A 20,792-nucleotide genomic window follows, 5' to 3' on the forward strand; every position below is an offset into this window, starting at 1 on the left:
CAGGGTGGTTCAGTCCTTCATCCCTGCTCCATTTTCAGATGGCAGGAGAGGTGTAAAAAGGGTGAGTGTTGCTCTTGCCTTGGAGATGTCTCACACTCATCAGTATCTCATCACCTTCAAGCCTCCACCACAGGGACCAGGCACCTGCCAGTGTGTGAAGCACCTGCCATTACCCACAGTAGGACTCTCCCTTTTTTTAATGACTACTTTAATGACCCTAATCTCTCGGTGTGAATGTGGTTAATCCCACAGCTTCAGGGACGAATAGTTCAGAGACATTTCTTCTCCTGCCTTCTCTCACCTCACTTTGCATCCTAACCTAATGCTTCAGCACTGAGATGAGCTGGTGAGACCTGTGCTAAAGCAGGAGCCACCCTGTCCTGGCTTGAAAGTAGGGCTGCTGTGAGTAAATATCCAGGATACAACAGTTCAAATCAGGCCATCTCTCTCCAATGTCTCAGCTGAAGGATGTGAGCAACATCCTGAAACAAGATGCTTGACGTTAAACCTGTGCTCAGGTGCCTTGATGGATCTTGGCCCTGGAGCAGCCTGTCACTCTAGATATGACAGGGGAGGATGGCCCCTGCAAATAATGAGCCTTGATAGTGGAGGAAAGGATGAGACACCAAAGGTCCATGCCAGGCCAGCCTGTTGGGAAGGGGGATTTTTTTTCTTCCCCTGAAACCAGCAGCTGACTTTTGGAAGCCAAATGGGTTCCAGCATCAGAGCAGGAGGAGGATCGTGTTTCATAGACAAGTCATGGTGGATTAAATGTAAATGAATCGGCAGTGTGATGGACAAACGGGATCAGTGCCGGGAACCCCAGCTCCTGGTGGGGGATGGATTGGTAACGGGTTCTGGTGCCTTTGCACGCAGGGAGGGAGTGAATGGCAAGGCAGGGAGGTTTCCAGCATTGCCCTGCCTGTAGCACTGAACGAAAGAGACATCTCTGGGCTCAAAGAAGAGAGGTCAAGCCTAGATAAACACCAGCTTGGTTGCCCATCAGAGAATCACTGAGGCATGAAGAAAAACTTTAACAGCTGCAATGCTGCTTTTGAACCTCCTAGTAAAAGGGAGGGTCAGGAGGTCAAAACTTTCAATGCCTCTGGGAAGAAGAGGACTTTTCCCCACAAGCCTTTGAAAAACCGAACTAAATTAGCATGACCACACTGCTAAATGCTTGGGAAACCTGAACGGCTCGGGTCACAGGCTACCCGAGCAGCAGAATGGCAAAGAGCTGTTGCATTCCCATACTCAACAGCCATAATTAATGAGGCTATTTCCTAGGTGAAAAGCAGGTCTTCTGCCCAGCACCTGGACAGGAAACAAAACCTTGCAGAATGTGCCCTGGGCATCTTTTCTTCTCCTGATACTGTTGCCTTTTCCCCTTTCTGTTTCTCCCATCCATTTTCCCTCTCTCACTTCCATCCACCATTGTTTCTGCTGTTTTTTCCTCCCCTGCTCCCAATGTCACACAGCTCAACTCACTGTTTGAAGTGGGGAATGGCAATGAAGTTGTAATGATCTAGCTGTGCTCTCCCCTGGGGTTTGCTGAATGGGAATGCAGGAGCTCCAACCTAACTAGATCACATTTTTTTCCTACTTTTTGTTGCAAAAGGGATATGTAAGAACCCTCCTCCTCATTGTGAGTTATTGACTTCCACTTTGAAGGTAGATTTTGCATTTTTGGGCCTTTTGCAAGAGCTGTTCTAGCAAAGACCAGGCAATGCAAACTTCTGGAGGATGTAGAGACCTGGAACTTTTGGCTCTGACTCTATCATGGGTTTTATATTCATCTTGTACTGTGAGTGTGCTGGACACCACTTTTCATGAGACCCTTTGCACGTCTCCCTTCGCAGCTCCCAGCACCAGAGGTATGGAAAGCAGAGAGGCACGTGCAGACCTTGCAGTGGCTGTCAGTGCTCTTGGGAAAGGGCTGTGTGCCTGCACAGGGCAATCCAAAGACACCGGGCCAGTGTAACCAAAACGTTGACTGATTTGGACTGCAATCCTGCAGGCTGCTGGTGAGCATCCCCATTCCTTGCAGCCACAAGAGATAAGTGCCCAGCAGCTTTTCCAGGCTTGCTGCAGAAGCAGAAGGAATAATGAATAAAGCAGGAGGACAGGAAATACATCACATTTCAGAGGCAGAAGGCCTGCCCTTGAAGGACAGCAGCTCATCTACCCACCAGACCAAGGTCTCTCCTTCCTGCAAGCCCAGGCCCAGGCAGGGTTGTGGGTGGAACTGTCTGTAGTACCCTGGCAGTCAGCTGCAGGGCTCTGCAGTGCCAAGCCCCAATTTGGCTTTCCTGTGATGCTGCAGGATCTTTTCTTTCTTATGTCTCTTGTTGTCCTAGAAACAGAGGAAAAAATTCTTCCAGAGAAGCCCTTTTGTTACACTTGAGGCAGCATCTTCTGTCTCTCACTAAAACAGTGTCTGGTCACAAAACAAAACCTTTGCTAGAAAATATATGGTGAGTTTAAAATCTTCCAAAGAAACCTGGAAAAATTTAATACCCTCCAAACGTTCCAGAAGCCCTAAAAGTACTGCAAGGGTCAATGGGCACTTTGTAACACTGCTACAAATGTATGTTGAGCAACAGAAGGCAGTACTCTTGTGTGTATATATACACATATATATATAAATATTTTTATAGATGTAATTATATGTATAACTTGTACATCTTATTGAGAGAGAGAGAGGTCCTCACTTCTAGCCTTGCATTACAGCTTTTGAAGTAGAGGGTGTCTGCTGGAAGAGAAAGTCAACATGCCCTCTGGTACTGGCCACTTTTCTCCCTTGGTGGCAGGACTTTCCTGGAAATGCTGGGATTTTGGGGGTGATTGTCTTTATTTGAGAGGGAAGCTCATGTTCTGGGGAAAACGTGCCCTTCTGTGTGCCCAGCCAGGCAAGAGATGCACTGGGTAATTTCTCTGAGGCACATGAAATGTTGTAGCTGTGTCAGGAAAGGATAGTGACTTTCAAATTTCCTGAGGTTTGCAGGATCTGGCGGGACACTCCCAAGGCCTAAGGAGTCCATGGCAAGGGGAGAAGAAGAGGAAAGCAAGCAGGAAGGTTTGACAGCCATGATGCTGACCACCTCCAGCTCCTAGGGGGAGCAGGGGATTTGGGGCACCTCTGAAAATCTGGCTTCCCACTCTTTCCTTTTAGAAATAGGCCTGAAAAAGAAACTTTCTTCTCCTTTTCCCTCCCAGCCACAGTTCAGAGGGTTTTGGGTTTGTGCCAAAAGCCAAAACCCAACAGCTCTGCAGATTCGGGTGCCTCAAATACCCATTTTCCCCTCATTCCCCACACTGACCATGGACTGTAACACAGACTAACTGCTGGGCTTGGGTGGCTGTGCCAGGGAAGGTGTGCTCTGCTAAGAGAGGCTATAGCTGGTGACCTGCTGCTCACCCACAGTATCTTTGTACTCAGGAAGGGGATTTGTGCAAACATATTCTGTATCTTAAGACGCCTCAGAACCAGGACACTTCTTGTTGTGCTCCTGAGCAGAGCAGTGAGACAGCATCATCTCCTTTGGGGAAACTCAGATAGGATTACTATCTCATCTGTGCAGGAGAGACCAAAGGCCCTGCTTGGTTATGATTCAGCTGCTCGGGATGCTGAGACAGCATTGCTCTCCTCCCTAAAGCAGCCTGGCTGCTCAGTGTACAATGAGGGCATGACTTTGCAAAACTCTAAGGTACACCTGTAGCAATCCCAGCATGGGACCAGTGGGCACAAACCCAGAAATCAGCTCAGTCACTGTTCCTGGTCAGTCCCTGAACATGGCCTCAGCATCACAGGAGCTTTAAATAAGTCTGAGGCAGTGCTATTCCTGGAGAAGGTGGTCCATGAGCCAGTCTGGCAAAGCTCACCAGTGTGAAATGAAACATTGGACATTTTTGTCTATCTTAATTGATGGAAGGTGTGGAGAACTCTTCATAGGGCCAGGAATCAAGGGACCATGCAGACATGAGAGACAGAGTTAGTTTATTTATTTTTCACAGTGATAATTTTACAAGTGAAAAGAGATTTCCAATATTTTACAACCTACTAAAGGTAGAAAGATTTAAAACTCAAAATCTTTTCTTAAAAGAAAGGCAACCATCCTTGCTAGTGGCAAATGAGCCTCTGCTCAGCCTGTATCCGATTGGAATCTCAGAAGACTGTCCAACCTATTAAATAAGATATGTATCTCCTGAGAACAGCCTTTGTTGTTTTCTTTTATAGATCTTTGTTCCTCCTGTGCTGTAAGGTCTCCAGGGCATGGCCTGTGTTACGGAGCGCCAGATGTACTATCTGATTTTAGCAGATCCTAATTATGAGGAATATGTCAGAACAACAGAAAACTTCATTTAAAAACCCAATTAAAGCTGCCGAGTGACAACTACGGATTGTGTGTTGCATCACCTCCTAATCCCAGCAGCTTCCATGTGGAGAAGGCAGTAGTTAAAGATATCATAAATCCTAGATAAGGATATCATAAGGCCCACATGAGATGGGGATTTTTCTGACCATAAGTTAAAATTGGCACACATTTTGTGGTGGAGCAGCAAACCTGAGATCTGTTTTGGAGCAGTCACCTCGGGATCCAGGGTCTGATAGGGGGTTATCCTTTCACATGAGTAGTGGGACATTTCACAAGACATTTTGGATAAAGAATAAAGATAAAGGTAACTGTGTGTCTGGCACTGGGGTTGCACCAGCACAGGTCTTGCTGGAGCACCTTCACCAGCAGAGATCTCGAGGATGGGATTCTGATGCCATCACAGCCGTCCCCATGGCTTGGGAGACCATGGAGGAAGGACCTTGGCATGCAGGGTGGGGGGAGCTTTCAGGTGGGTTTTTTGAGAGTGACGATGGGAAAAGCTGATGGAAAGAGGAGGTGAGAAGTTTCCAAAGCCTGCAGCATGGCAGCAGACACCTGCTCCTTCCAAAACCGGCTGAACCTGTCTCCCTGCTGTCATCTCTCTGTGGGTTTAGGGCGTTCTAAGCCCCCGGCCGGCTGAAGGGCACGGGGCTCGAGGGCTGCACCCTCCTCGTGCGCCAGGCCAGGCTCTTCTCTCTCAGACGGGGTTGTTTTCTCGGCTCTACCCAGGCACCTGCTGGGGCAGGTGGAGGTCTGGGCCCTGCTGTCCAACAGGCTGAGCACTTCCAGGCAGGAATGAGCCCGCCCATACCGCCCCACAGAGCCAGGAGTCAGGGACAGGGAAGTACAGGGTGGTTTTGCTTGGTTTCTTTTTAGGAAAGGAGATTTTAAAGTCTTCTTTTAAAAACCGTGATAATGTTTTCAGATTTTTTTTAAAGACAAATTAATAACCTTTTTAAATAAAAGGAGAATTCAATATTTTTAAAAAGTTTTTTTGAAGAGTTTTATCTTTATTGGCGAATTTATGACTTTAGGAGAACAATGTAGAATTGATGAGTTCTTAAGAAAACAACCAAAAAGGAGAATTTAAGGCTTTATTTTAAATGGAGAATTTTAATCTAGTGGTTTTTTAGAAGGGTTTTATGACTTTTTTTTAAAGAGATTTTAAGGTTGTTGGGGGAGGTTTTAGAAGAATTGAAGAATTTATTTTTTTTAAGGAGAATTTCAGGGTTTTTTTCAACCAGCCGAGGCGATGCGGGGGTTCCGCGTGGGGGCGGGGCTCACCTGGCGGGGGCGGCGCTCACCTGGCGGGGCGGGGCCGGCGGGGCGGGCGGGGCTGAGGCCGGCGCGGCTCCGCGCTGCGGAGCGCCGGGAGCGGAGCGGAGCGGCCGCTGCCGCCGCCCAGGAGAGGAGCGGGAGCCGCAGCCGCGCTGCCGTGGCCGGGCCGGCGGCAGGTGAGTGCGCCGGGGCGCGGTGGGGCCGGGCAGTGGCTGCCGCTGCTTTGCAGCGCCGGCCGCGGCCCTGCCCTGCTGCAGCCGGGCCGGTGCCGCCGGGAGCGGCCCCGAGCAGGGGGCTGCGGCTGAGGCGGGGCCGCTGGCCCCGGGTATCCGCGGAGAGAGCCGTCCCCGGGGCAGCCGGCTCCTCGCCCGCCTGGCAGGGCCCAGCGGGGCGGGGGACAGCCCCAGGGGCTGCGGAGTGGGGCAGGAGGGGCGGCGAGCCGCTGGCGTGGGGCAGGGCGCCGCGGTAACCCCGGACCCCGTGAGGAGAGCCCGGGCTGGCAGCGGCGTTGGGCACTGGCGGGACCCCGAGCCCCGGTGCCACCTGCCCGGTGCCGCCCCTGTCGCGTTCCGGTCGGTCGGGCAGCCGGTGGCTTTGCCTCCCCGCGGCCCGAGGCGCTCGGCCGGCAGCGCGGTGCAGCCGGGCCCCGGCAGGAGCAGCCCCGCGGCCCCGGCGCTGCAGGCGCTGCCCGGAGCCCCCGGCCCAGGCGGCGTGGGGGGCTCAGATGGCCGTGCCAGGAGCCTCCTCCCCTCGCATCCGTGGGGCAAAACCGCCCGTCCTTTCTCCCTTCAGAGACGTCTCCGTCTCTCCGAGGAGAGGGGTTAAATTCCTCGATAAGGGCCAGGCTCCAGCCGCATACTTCTGATGCCTTCCGTGAACTGTGCCGGCAGGTTGGCAGGTTGTTTCGTAACTCCACTTGTGGCCTGCTGCGGGGAGGAGGAGGGGGGAACGGGACACCGAGCTCCTCTCCTGGGTTTTTTTTCCCTGCCCTGCAACAGCGCTTTATAATTGCAGGTTAAAAACCCAAACGTGGGTTCAAGGGTATTGTACAAAAGAAAGGGTCACAGCCGTGCGCCTCTCGCTCCGAGTGGCTGCCTCGGGCACAGCCCATGGCACTCCCCCTGGGATAGCTGATTTCAGGAGAAATTAGGCGGAAACTGGTGAGAAATGGTGGAAGGAGGCGAGACGGGAGCTTAGTCTGCCCCTCGCCGTGGTCCGGGGCCGGCTGCCCGGGGTGCCGGTGCTCACGGCGCGGGCCGCTGCCGGGACATGCCGGGCAGGCGGCGGCCCCGGAGCGTGTGGCAGCACGAACGGCGGGGCCGCGCTGTCACATGGCGGGGCCCGCGCCTGCCGAGCGGGACCGCGGTGCGGCACACACACACACCTGCCGGCTCACCTCGAGGGGCGGCTCCGTGGGGAGGCGGGAATCGCAGCCCTCCCCAGGGAGAAGAGAGCAAACCGCGAGCACATGCTGTATCTGCAGTGGGTAGGAGTGGGAAGCGTCTTCCAAACGCTGCTTGTTTTCCTTATCAGGCGGTGCCGGTGGTGTCTTCTCGGGAAGGGGCTGTGGGGAAGGGGGGATGTTCTTACCTTCTGTTGATGCCGTTGGAATGCCAGGAATCCTCCCACATCCCAGTTATCTGCTGGGGGAGCCTGAGCACGATGCCTGGACTTCCTCTCTGCCTGTCTCTGCTGGCTTCCCCGTGCCCTCTCGAAAGAAATGGCATGGAAATCCAGAAGCTGCCACAAGTGCACGCATCTTCCTGAAGCCTTTTTTCCACCATGTCGTACAAAGTTGTGAGGCCAGGGAGTGCTGCTTGCAGCAGCTGCGGGTGCCCAGCACTCACAGCATTGAGCACTGCAATTCCCAGGATCCTGCACTATTTCCCAGCAAGGGCATGCCACTTGCTCTAAAATATAAAACTCTTTGCAAATGAGTGTGAGAGGGACATGGAAATTAGTTTTACCCAGGTCTTAAAGAGGCAGACCTGAGCACTGATCTGGCAGCATGTGTGTATTGTCCACCTCCATAGTGGAGATGTGTCCTGTGATTGCCTTCACTGTGGCCAGGTGCTGCAGGGAAATATTGCTTGAGTGCATCTGCACGGTCCACACTGGTTCATCCTTTCCATGTTTTTCAGCATCTCTCTGTCCCGTCTTGCTCATGTCATCTTCAATAGGAAAAGCCTCCAGTGGTGGCACAGAGTTGACCCACACCAATGTTCTGTTGTTTCTCCATGTGCTGGGGAGAGAATGCTTTGGGAGCAATTCCAGACACAGAGTTAATCCTTCCTGGCTGGGAGGCAATGATGTGTGTGCCAAGGCTTCAGAGCAGAGTGTTTTCTGGAGTCATGTGAGGTTGGGTGCTGTGGTGAGCTAGGGAGAAATCCAGGTGCTGTTTGACAATGGGCTGCTCTGTGCCCAAGTTTAAATAAAGGTGTGAGGGACACTTGAGGTGTCAGCCCTGTGTGTATGCATTGTTTTCAAGAGCACCTTTTTAAAGGATGTTCTTCCATCTGTTCCAACTTGTCTATGCCCTTGCAAACCTGTGTATTCAAATTAAAGCTTAAGCTTGGCCCCACTGAAGGTTTTTAACAGAATCCTGTTGTTGTAAAGGACTGCTAACATTTTTATGTCCTTCAGTTTTTCAGATGCCAAGTTCAGGAGCTCCTAAAAGTGGCTGATTGTCTGGCTTTTTGTGGGCTGGAGTCAGCACTTTCTTGAGGGTTGGGGTGCTTCCAGCTGCCCCAGGCTAGTCATCTAGAATAACTTGTTGCTTTAAAAAGAAAAAAAAAAAAAAAAAAAAGAGGGAGGGCAGGAGGGGGGGCAGCAGAAATAACCTGAGAAGCACTTTTTAACCAAACACATCAGTGGACACTTCAGGGCAATTGCATGAAGTCTTCTTGAATTGCCATGAAGGCTTTTTTGTTGCTGCTTCCTAACCCTGATGGAGCACACAGTACCTACTGGAGCTCTTCATCTCTAGAGCCTCATGCTCAACCCTTCCTGTGTCTCCTCAGGTGCCTCCTGCATGACAGTGGGATGTCGCAGTGCTCTCAACAGCCCTTTAGGGTGCAGAGCCTCCCATGGATGTCCTTTGTGGTGTTAGACCTAGCATTGCACTCCTGAGCACAGCGGGGACTTTGGAGGCACCTAGAGCATCCTGCAGGAGAGTAGCTGTGTTGGCAGGGAAGCCCAGTGAGTGGCAGCCTCCCCTTTGCTCCCTGTTATTCCTGCCAGCCCGGGTAAACCATTGGCACCCAGATGGTGTTGTGAAGCTGTCTGACAGGGAGAGCAGTTGTAGGGCTCTTGCTGGTTTAAAGATTCCTGCTGTGCACAATGCTTTCCCCAGGAAATGTGAGTGTGCAGCAGGGAGCTCCTCTCTGCCTCTGGATGCTTGCCTGAGGCAGCTGGTGGTGTGCAGCAGGTTGGATAAACACCATAGGCATCTCTTCATAAGAATAAAGATGGGTTGTGTTGGTTTTTTTGGAGGCTTTGTGGTTGATGCTTTCACTTGCCAATTTTTATTTTCTTTTCCAAGTTCTGGCAAGGTTTGGAGGTGTCAGCACTCCTTTCTGCTAAGAGCCAAACATGCTTGCGGTGGGAATGCTGGGTGGACCTCTTTGCATGTTGTGATCGGTGCTGGCTGGTTCCTGCAACACAAACACACACACACTCTTCTCTGAGGAACAGCTTAATTGTCAGAAAGCAGCTCGTGGTCTCCCTGGACTCTTGACCAGTATGCCCAGGTTTTTGCTTGATGGTTTGTGCCTGTAGAAAGTTAGGTGTTTCCCAGACTTGCTCTGAAGTCATCTCTCCTTCCTCTTCTCCCTGCCCTGATTCCTCTGGGATCCTCAGGACAGCTTCTCAAGTCCTCGTGGTCCCATTCCAAAGGAGTGGCTCTGTGAGGCTTTCCCAGGGCTAACCCACCTGGACACATCATATGTGATTCAAGGTACTCCCACTTGTCCACCATCAGTGGGGAAACAAAGCTGTGTCTGCATAGGTGTTTGTGCATAAAGGATTCCTGCAGTCATGTGTTTTTGTTGTTTTTTTAAAGACCTTTCTATTGCTCTTTCTAGTATTTTTAAAATCTTGCAAACTCGCAATTATGTGTTGGAAAAGGACATTTGCTCTCCCACTCTGGAAGGGAAGCATCATTGGGACCCAGGAGTGGAGGTGCTGGAAACATGGCTTTGAATCTTTGAGATGCTGCATGCTGAGGACTAGCTGTCTCTCAAAACTCCTTCTCAAGTATTTTTTTGACTGCCTTAATGCAGTTTGAGGATTGCCTAGGATTAGACATTGGATTTGGTATTGTCCTCTTTGAATTCATTTGGCTTTTTAATGACCTGCTGAATATAAAGAAGTTGGGCTAAGAAAATCAAAAGTATGTATTTCCCCATAGCAACCCTATGTGAGCATTATTAGCTGCATGAGGATTAAGGCCCTAAATGCTTCAGAAGAAACAATGTGTTTTTATTGAGTCTCCCACTCTGTGCAGACAGGGGTGCTGGCCCAGTCCCCAACTTGTGTTCTTATCCCATTTTGGTCCTTCAGGTTTCATTAAGTGCTGGACCTATGTGTGGAGCAAGAGATGGAGCCCTTTGCTGGCATCATTACCCCTTCAGCCAAAGTCCAGCAAGGCAGTTTGGGGGATTAGAGTTGGTCGTGCAGCCATGATTTCCTTCACTTGTAGGACTGTGATTTGTACCCCTGGATGGATGTCCCAGGTGCACTTGCCTCTCCAGAGATATGCCATGATTTTACTGCTTTAAAGAGCTTATTGTCTCTGCGTGGGTTCAGGCAGTGACTGATAGCACCTCCACCTAATTAGTCATGTCCCAGGTAGTGTGAAAGCAGAGACTTCTAAAATACCCAAGGGTCTTATCAAAGGTTTCAGCCAGGATTCATTCTGAGTCTCTTGTTTATTTGTCTTTGTGTCTGAGCATGTGAGAGAAAGGAGCCTATTCAGCTCTCTGCGAAGAGTCATTAAAATCCTTTTTAATCCTACAAAGGTATAAATAAATATCCACGCCAGCATGCACCTGCCTGTTCATCTGTGCATCCTCTACTCTGGACACCTAGCAGTATGTCCTTGACATGTGGCTGCTTTCTGAAGCAGGGTAGGAAACTGCAAGTTATTCTGGAAATGGAGAATAAAATCTGGAAGGTTTATCCCTGGTTGTGCATTTGCTAATTTGTTAATTACCCTCTCCTGTAGGAGGAGAGTTGGAATGGAGAGAGAATTGCGATGGCTGACACCAGCAATTCTAAAGAAGGCTGGAAGGCAGGTTGGAGGGACAATATTTGTAGGCAATTTGGCTTTTTTATCTTCCTCGTCCTACTTGCAGGACAGCTGCAGAGCCTGAATTTTCCTGTAATCCTATGGGGATGCAATTCTTGATTAATTTAACAGGAGACAGGGAGTGTGTCTGTCTCTGCTTGCATTATAGGTGGTCAAGGCTCATCCTCTGGGCTGGACTGGGCGAGCATCTCAAGGAAGCTGCACTTTGAGGATCCTTTCTGGCTCTTCTGGAGGCATTGGGAGAGAGACATCATTGGCTGGGTCTTGCCCTTGAAGGTGGTGGTGGGGGGGAGTGGAAGTTCTCTGGCTGGGGAGGGGTATTTCCAAGGCTTGAGCAGGCTCTTGCCTCTCAAGATGCCTCCTGTGTTCTGCGTGGTGAGAAATACAAGCCGTGTTCTGACTTGGGGAATGGACTGTGTGTAATAACAGGGGAATACTCACAAATTGCATTGTGCTTTCACTGATGACTGACTGCTGTGGAAGGTGAGCACAGCAGAGACTCTGACCTGCTGGCATACGAGTGCCATGGTTGTGTTTGTGTGGATGCTTGGGCAAGTACCCCTCAGAGCCTGCCTTTTAGGAGCTGGATTGTAAGTCATCCCTAAAGATGATGAACCTAATCTAGATCAGCCTAGAGCCCTAAGATACCTAGACCTTGTCTTGCCCCTGTACTGGGGGCAAAGCTAGGTCCATCCTGGGCATGGCATCAGGGTGTACTCATTTGCACAAGAAAGAAAAGAGCATGGGAGTGCAAAAGCCTTTCCTCTTTCCCTGCTAATCTACACACTGTTGCTAATTTTGCTTCTCTCCCTTCGGAAGAACCTACACATTTATTTCCAGCTGCTTTCATGAAGTCACTTTTCACATGTGGGACTGGGGGTGATGGTAATGGTTACTGGAATAGCAGGTGCTGCTAATGGTTCCCTTGCAAGCCTTCATGTTTAGGGCAGGCTTTTTCCTAGCCAGCCCTGCCAGCTCTCCCCCCATGGACAGTAGCCATTAGTGCTGCAAGGGAGAAACATGATGCATGCAGGTGTGAAAGATGATCCTTCCGCTTCCAGGCTGAAACGCTGTAACGTGAGTGTGTGCAGTAGGTGGAGAGGTGTTTTTGCTGCTTTTAATTTATAATGAGCTTTCGGTTGGTGGCTCATCTGTGGGGTGGACTGACTAGTAATCATCCCGAAAATGTCACTGGCAGTGATTCTTGATGTTTTCATATGACTCTCAATGATGACCTGGCATGGCCACAAATCTTAATCTTAGTCTAAGAGGGAGAAAAGGTCTCCCAGCTTCTTCACAGTGCTGTTTCCATTTCTTCTATTTCCCTGTGGCCTGATACTGTAGCAGACCCAAAAGCTTCGGTTAAAAGCCAGAAATCCTGGCAGGTGGGGGTGGCATGGAGTGAGTCTTTAACACCACTCATGATGTGAGCCTCCCTCCCTTAAATCCCTGCTGAAGGCCGTCACCGTGGGGACTGTCCCCATTCTGCATCACAGCCCTGGGCAAGATTTGTCCCTGACTCTTCCTGCCCTGCTCAATGTTGGCCAGCCTCCCCAGGCATGTTAGCATGGGTCTGTAATTTTTGGGAGGAAGTGGAGCAGAAAATCTCTAAGCCTCTATTTTTCTTTTAATGGGGGTTTGCTGGTGTGCTGCTTATGGCTCTCCAGAAACCTGTCTCTCTGGGCTGTTCCTGCAAGATTGCAAGATCTTTGTGTGGGACATGTGCCCCCTTGGATTGCCAGAGGATTTTCATGGTGGTCTGTGATTTCTGGCTCAAATCATGCTTTAGCTCTCGAGCATGCAAATGCCACAAGACAGTTTTCCTTTGATGTCCTTTAGTACAAAAAGCCCTTGAAACACGGATGTGACTTTTGCTGATGCCAAGTGTGCATTATGTGCTGTAGGGTGCCCACAGCTGAAGCTGCTATTGAAAGGCAGCAGACCCTTGGGGGGTGTTTGGGCTCAGGTCCATCCACATATCTCTGGTAAAAGTGCACCTTCAGGTTAAATTACCAATTTTGGTAATTTGCCATTTTTTAGGGCTTTCTGTCAGGCACAACATGTCAGAGTAGGGAGCTGGATGGGGATGATGGGTGAACTGAGGATATGGTGCTATTGTGGCCACCCCTAAATAAGCTGCTTGGGTGTGAATTAGAGCCCCATGCAGGCTGCTTCCTTGCTCCTGGGTACTTGTGGCTGCCTTGTGTAAGGGCTGGTGGCTTCCTTAGGCTGGGGTGTGAGGAGCACTTGCACGCCCTCCCTGTGATGGTGGAAGGATGAAGAGCTGCCTCTCTGGGCTGTGACCACTCTGGTAGGACTTGTTTGTCACCTCTTGAGCTTGTTTAACCCCTGTCAACTCTTTGTGCTGGGATGAAGTAACCCATCTGCTGCTCCAGTTCAGAGCTCTGTGCAAGTGTCCCAGCCTCACCCTGATGGCCCCCACGCTGAAGGACAGGACACTGCTGCCTTTGGTAGGTGACCCTCTTGGCTGCCTTGCACCAGGCCAGAGGATGTGTTCCTTCAGGATCCTGGGCCTGGCATCCTCAGGACAAGCTGGAATGGTGGAAAGCTCATGCACCAAGTGGCTGGGGCTTTGCCTGGTGCTCCCAGCTGTGATGGCAGTGACCATGGGTGGTTGCCAGACTCTGCTGCATGGACAGCTTGTTGAGAGATGTGGATGGTCATCTCTGCCCAGCAGGGGAGCTGCCAGCCTGGGATGTGCCATGGCATCAAACCTTGCCATGGCTGATCTGTGCTCAGCGCTGGACCAGCCAGCGGTCAGCCCTGGCATTGCCTTCTGTCCTGGGATGGACATGGCATGGAAAGCCCAGCAGAACTGCTCAGTCCCCGTAAGAGCTCAGCCAAGGGCAGGTGATGTCACTCCAAAAGAGGGTCCCACGGCAGCAGGATACAGTTCATGGTCTGGAGGGAAACCTGGACCATGTCCCATCCCCTCCACCCTGCTGCAGGCATTGTCAGGAGGCTCCAGTTATTTATGGATCTTCTCTGTGTTGGTCACCAGAGTAACAGGGAGGTTTCAGCAGGTGGGCAAGTACCATCTCTCCCCTTTAGTGCAGGAGCTGAGCCCAGTGCTTAGAGCAGGGGGAGACTTGAGGAAGTATGAAATAGCTGCTGGATGTGTCACGGCAGCAGTTGGTCCAGGGCAGTGAGTCACAGCCAGCCTGCCAGCGCCCCAGCACGGAGGATGGCAGCTCAGGGCCAGCCCTCTCCTCCCCTCCTGCTGCTTACTCATGTGTTGGGTTGGGGTTTTTATTGGTGTGTCTGCACACAGCTGGGATGAGCATCCCCCTGGCACTGAGTGGGACAGGAGCCAGAGGGTCAGGTTCAAAGTGGAAATAAAACAACTGAGAGTACCCCAGCATTTTCCTCCAAAAGGATGCAAAGCTGCTGGTCCCTATGGACACCTTGCTGCTTCATGGATGGCAGGCTCATCACAGCCTGCTCTCAAGTACTGATGCAGTTTACTAACTATGAGTCTTTGTGACCCTACCCTCAGCCCAAACCCTGATATGAAAGGCTGGTCTTCTGAATTCCTTTCAATATTAATTATATTTTCTTGGAAGCCTTCCCTGTGGAGCTCCTGTCCTGCCACCTGGCCCTGTACCCAGCTCCCTGCCAGGGGGTGGACACAGTGAGGGAGGTGAGTGAACCTGCAAAAATGGGTGAAGCCTTAGTGCTGGCAGGTTGCCCATCTCAAAACCTTTATGCTGGTCCCAGATGGTCCTTTTTAGAAACTGTGGTAGAGATGTTTGGGGTACTTTGGTATTTGGGTTGCAGTAGGCCTTGCTGTTGGGTGCAAAACGGGCGAGTTTTTTCTGAAACAGATTTTGGTTGGTTTTTTTTAATTAGTATTATTGTGTGTGGCAAAACATAGTAGAAAGACTCTTGCCAAGTGCTTGCAGTTCTTGGCTGGAAGGTGCTGTCTCAGCTTCTGAGAGATTCCATAGGGGACTGGCAGGTGGTCCTACAAATCAGGAGTGGTTGTCACTTCTGTGAGGAGGCTGACTGGCCAATATTCCATTATTTCAGGTCCAGGGGAGGTCACCAAGCCCTTGTGAGTCCCAGCAGCCATCAGGATGGCAGTTAGCAGGAGCAAGATGTGCATCCTCCTGCACGTGCAGGAATACTCCTTCATCTCCACTTCCTTTAGCCTGACAATCTCTGAGAGGCTGGGAGACAGCAGTGCCAGGAATCAAAATAAAGCTGCAGGATCTGAGATTTTTAATTCTAAAAAATTTTTTTTTTTTTTGTGTCAGCATTTGAAATTCTGACTTCCAGTCAGGAAATCTGTTGAAGTCATGGCATGAATCATCCCTACCCTCAATTTTAGGACCCATCACATGGGGAAAGGGAACAGAAAATTAGTCATTTTGTTAATCAGCTTCCAATAAAAATTATTTAGAATAAAATGAGTGGCCTTTGGGAACAGCAGTCATGTGTCGTGGCACTCACAGCCACCTGCTGGCTTCCCTGGTGCTGTTTTGGGGCAGGGCCTGGCAGCTCCCTGCACTTCTGGTTCATGATCAAAGTGACCTCCTGGGGCAAATACAAACAGAGGCAGCTGGAAACCTGCCTTCTGCTGAGAAGCTGCTCTTCCCCAAGAAAAATAATTCTTGCCCCAAAAAAAAGCCCATTATTTCTCCTACCTGGTGGTGTAATGAAGCCACCCACTATTAATGCAGGGGGTCAGCAGGGAACCCCATTAAGAGGGGGGTCTATTTGCAAGTGAGGCAGTGAGACTCACCCCCAGCTGCTGTGGTTTTGAGTGATGGTAAAGAACTGAGTGGGTTACAGCAAAGGTGCTGCTTGGGGCAAGGTGAATGTTTTTATTATTGCCTGATGGGGTAATATGGTGTTGTTTTTTTTTTTAACTAGGGTGATGCTGTCGTGGTGGGGCATTGGGAATGAGATGCTGAGTACAGCCTGTGATGTCCCCAAGCGGAAACTGAGGGCATCAGGGAGCACTGCAGGTCCCCTCAGATAAGGAGGAACCTTCATTCTGTCAGCTCCCTCCTGAGGCCAGGGATCTGGGGGAAGAGGGGCAGTGAAGCTGGTTTTGAGTGGGAGCTGATCCTCCCCAGAAGGCAGGGGGAGGGCAGGCAGGGAGAGGAGCAGCCCTCAGTCCTCTTCAAGGGGACAGATAACGTCCTGTATCTGGCAGCAAGCTGGAGACAACTCCCAGAGGTTACAGCAAGGACCCCCTGTGCTTGCAAGGATCTAAGAAAGCAAAAAAATCCATTGGATTTTGGGGTGGTGAAGAATGTGGTGGGGCTTGTGCCCTGGCTGCTTTTTGGGGGGTTTCTCTTGCATGGGGAGCAAAGCTGGCTGCCTCTGTCCCAGCTCTTCGGAGCGCTGTGCCGCTCGCCGGGCTGCTGGTAAATGATTGCCTGGAGCGGTGGCCAAGGCGGGGCCAGGGCTTGGTGCCTGGTTTGAACCCAGACAGGTGCCCGGGCTCCGTGTGCCAGCAGCCATCCTGCTCCACAGCGCGCGGCAGCGCCTGGATTCTGCCAGCAAGGTGAGACTGTCGGGTGCGACTCAGCGAGCTGGGTTATTTTTCTTGTTTATTCTTAAGCTCCTGGCCCCCTTACTGGGTTGTGGCACAAGAAGCTGGATTTGAGACTAGCTTGGTCCCTGGCCAGGGAAGGGGGGTCTAGGAAATGCTCCATGGGATGTGTTGCACTCTGGTTTTGGTGTTAGGGTGCTCTGAGGGGGAGGTTGGGGGGTGGTGAACAACAGTGAAACAACAGTTTTTCAGAGTGGTTTGGGTGGTGCCGCAGTGGCACCTGGACTTTGCTCCATGCCGGGGGACAGTTGCAGCCTTGAATACACAGGATTGGGGAGTGGTGCCAAAACACAGTTTGAAATTTATATCTTGCAAATTGTAGTGGTTTGGGGCTTACGGGGAGGTGGGCCGAACCCAAGGTGTCCTTCACCCCACGGTTTTCCCTGGTTGCTCAGCCAAGGCAAACATGAGCTCAGCGCTGAGGTATTTGTGACGGCTGCTCCGTGCCCGTGTTTTGGAGGTGGGCAGGGAGGTGGCACCAGCAGGACACAGCACCTGCGCAGAACGTCCTCATGAATCCGTGTCTTCCTTGGCTTCTCATTGACTTCTCCTTGCCTTTCTCACACCACGATTAAACTTCCTCATCACCGGAGACAGGACCCTTCAAGCCTTCCCTTTGATTACTCAAGTAGGCAACAAAAAATAATGAAGAAGTGGAGTTTAACCTAAGGTCAAGCTTTCTCATGGCCTGGCTGCAAACATGGGGTAGCTGGAGCAGTGGGAGGGGCTGTGACCAGCCAGGTGAAGCTGGGAAAGCGTTTTGTGATCCCCCTGGATGGAGGGCCTGAAACTTTATTGTATGTTACTCCATCCAGGGCTTTCACACAAGACTGATACTGTCAAAACCAGTGTTATATCAGGGAAAATAGATATATCTTTGCATGTTTGGAAACACTGTAAGCTCAAATATTTGGGTTCTTTACAGCTTGTGCTTAATTTTTTGTAATTTATGCCAGTTGCAGTTGTTGAGCTGCTGGAAGAGACAGGAGTTGGGTGTGCCCAGGCTAAGAGGTGTTGTTTTATGGTAGTAGTACCCACTGGATGGGAGTTGAGCTGGGCCTGGTGTTGGTCAGAGCCTGGGCTTTGTCATGGGTGTTTATGCCTGGCTACCCCTCCCAAACCCTACCTTTGGTCCTGTTTTTGTTCAGAAAGAGGCTTTAATTTCTTAATCTCTCTCTGATAAATTGAGATGGATGTAAATATGAAAAGATTAAAATGTGCATTATCTGCTCCTTCCCTCTATATCATTGCAAAAGCGGGCAGCCAGCAGTTTGTCTGCCTTTTCCGATGTTGTTTAGAAAATCCCTCAGTGCAATTCTCTCAAATTTCCAGAGAAATTGCAGTGAAAGTCCAGTAAACCCATTAAAAGTCTATGCTCACAGCAGAAATAACCGTGCATCTTTTGGGCACCACACAGGCACACAAACCTCATCATTTCCCACCACAGGAAGATTTGGACCCACTGTCGAGACATGACAAAAAGAAAAAAAAATTTTTTTGCAGATGAATATCAGCATTTAATAACATCAGCAAAAGTGCAATCTGTGCACAGGGTGGTAGTGAACAACTTCTTGGTCTAGGATTCACCCCATGGGATGTTGATTTAATGACACTGCTTTTAAAATGTCTTGTACTCCTTGTTAGTGGCTTGGGATGGAAACGTGATTTCTTCTCTCCCCACAGGCAGCCTGTCCTGCAATGACCCAGAGCACCTGAGGCCCGGCAGCTGTGGGGATGGAGCTGAAGGTCTGGGTGGATGGGATCCAGAGGGTCGTGTGCGGAGTCTCGGAGCAAACCACCTGCCAAGAAGTGGTCATCGCCCTGGCGCGGGCCATCGGTGAGCCATCTCCATCTGCCGGGGGGTGCCCCATCTGCAGGCTCTTCCTGGGAAGAGGCGTCCTTGGGTGGGTGGAGGACTTGTTCTGTGGTGGTGGGGATGCCACCAGCACTGCCTGTGGGGCAGCAGCCTCAGCACACCCCTGCTGGCCTCTGCTTTCCCGATCTGATGTGCTCACTTCCTCCCGGCAGGTCAGACGGGCCGCTATGTGCTGGTGCAGAAGCTGCGGGAGAAGGAGCGGCAGCTGCTGCCACTGGAGTGTCCCTTGGAGTCGCTGGCCAAGTGTGGGCAGTATGCCAACGACGTGCAGTTCATCCTGCGGCGGACAGGCCCCAGCATGGCCGAGCGGCCCTCCTCGGAGGGCGCTCCCCAAGCTCCCGAGAGGACGTTCATCCGGGCCAGCTTGCCCATCAAGCCCAGGCTCGCCAGCATAGATGGGCCCCGTTCTAGGGAGCCGAAAAAATCCATGACCTTCAGCCTGGGTCCTACAGGCTCCAGCGAGCTGTTCACCATGGGCCGATGGAGGCACCAAGCACGGGATGGGCTAGACTTGGAGGGTGGTGGTGTTGTCCAGCCCTCCAAGGAGGAGCTTTTTAGGAGAGTGCTGCAGCAGCAGGAGCAGCTGCATTCCTTGGAGGCCCATGGGGATACCCTAGAAATGGACCTACGGCTCTGGGAGCGCAGCCGGCTTGCTGGCCAGGAGAATGAGATCCTCTATCTGGAGCAAGTGGTGCGGAGGAACGAGACAGAGCTGGGTGAGGAGGAGTTTTGGCATAGTGAGCTCCGGCTGGAAAAGGAGTGCGAGCGGGAGCGACAGGAGCGGGTTAGGAGCCTGCGGGCCAGCCTGGAGGAGTACACCCAGAGGATCTATGAGCTGAGTATCCGGACTGAAGCCCTGCAGGAGGAGATCCAATGGGAGATGGCTGAGAGGGCCAAGAGGGGGAAGGAGATCTCTATGCCCAGCCCCATAGAGCTGGAGGACATGGCCACCAAAATGAAAAGGGACCTGGAAGCCAAGGTCAAGCAAGGCACCCAGCTGGAGAGCAACCTGGCCAGCGTGGAGAAGGCCCTGGAGGAAGCTGAAAAGAACCTGCAGGTAGATAGGACTGGGTTGAGCCATCCCATGGGATGGTAAGAGCTTCAGGAGGGGGTGGGACCAGCTTTCCAGACACATTAGACCAATGGGTTGAGTGGGGTTGGTTACTCCACCTGCCCAGTGAACGTGGGAACTGGGTACATGGCTCTCAGCAGCAGTGATCACAGACAGAGGGACACCACCACCCATGCCCCACTGTCATGGGGTCCCACACCAGTTGCTTTCTCTGCAAGCTATGTCTGGGCTAATGCTCCTTCTGACTGGTGCTCCGGGAGCACAGCATCACCTCGCTCCAGCACGGACAATAGTGCTGGAGCAAGTGGTCCACATGAGGGGTTGGTGGCATTGGCACAAAGGTCAATATCATCTTGGATGAGGGAGTCACAAAGGGCATAGCACAGGTCTCTATGGTGCCTGTGCACAAAGTCTTCTGACCATGCAGGGCTTGGGTTCATGGTGGGGGGCTGCGCAGTGTGGAGATGGCAGCTCTGAGATGAGCTGTGATGTCCCCCCAGCTCTCCTGTTGCAGCCTCCCAGCATCAGGGGTCAAGGGGCTGCATGATTCCTGCCTTCTACCCACCATGTCCCCTTTGGAACAAAATGGGGAAGCTTTTATCCAGCCAAGCATTCCCCAGGCTGTCCATGCTTTCAGCATCTTTCCTTGAGCATCTCATTTGCATTTGGCATCTCCCAGCGGCCGCCGTTTGATGGCTGCTCGCACCCTCTTGTGGAGATGCAGCAGAGCAGGGCTGTTCCCGCACCAGCGTCTTCCTCGTCCCTGTTGCCTGGGCACCTCCCTTCCTGCAGGCCCTCAGAGAGGGGCGGCTGAGCCGCAGTAGCCCGGAGGTTCTCTCTGCTGGCACGGGCAGGGTGAGCCCCAGCAGGGGAGCAGCCCCAGCGGATGGTTGCCGGCTGGCTTGGGGCATGGGGGGAACATGCGGCTCACCCTGTGCCCCCCTCGGTGTGTGTTTTGCAGGCCCAGACACAAGAGCTGGAGGAGTTAAATAAGGAGCTGAGGCAGTGTAATTTGCAGCAGTTTATTCAGCAGACGGGGGCCACGGTGACCGTCCTGCAGGCCAGGTCCGAGGAGGACGCCCAGCCGGAGCCGAGCCCGTGCGAGCTGCCAGCCTACCGGAGAAACGGAGGTCAGCACGCTGCCGCTGGCTCGGCCGCGGGGCTGCTCCGCGGGACCCCCGCCCGCTGCCTGCCCCCTCTCTGAGGGGTCAGCCCCAGCGCTGACCAGTTCTCCCCTGGGCACTGAGATTAGGCAGGTGGGGGTTTGTGTGCTGGCATGGCAGTCACTCACCACTCCA

The 20,792-nt window shown here is 52.0% G+C and overlaps 1 protein-coding gene across 1 annotated transcript in view; it reads left to right on the forward strand.

Moving 5' to 3' along the window:
* Window positions 1–20,792, forward strand: part of RASSF7 (Ras association domain family member 7) — a 34,084-nt gene that overhangs the window by 11,001 nt on the left and 2,291 nt on the right. Inside the window, exons 2-4 of the mRNA XM_064425103.1 lie at window positions 18,230–18,383; window positions 18,575–19,479; window positions 20,456–20,624. Coding sequence (XP_064281173.1) covers window positions 18,281–18,383; window positions 18,575–19,479; window positions 20,456–20,624 — 1,177 coding nt within the window. The 5' untranslated portion in view covers window positions 18,230–18,280. The remainder of the gene's footprint in view (window positions 1–18,229; window positions 18,384–18,574; window positions 19,480–20,455; window positions 20,625–20,792) is intronic.

This window comes from Passer domesticus, chromosome 6 (genome assembly GCF_036417665.1).
Source record: "Passer domesticus isolate bPasDom1 chromosome 6, bPasDom1.hap1, whole genome shotgun sequence".
NCBI classification, from domain to species: Eukaryota; Metazoa; Chordata; class Aves; order Passeriformes; family Passeridae; genus Passer; species Passer domesticus.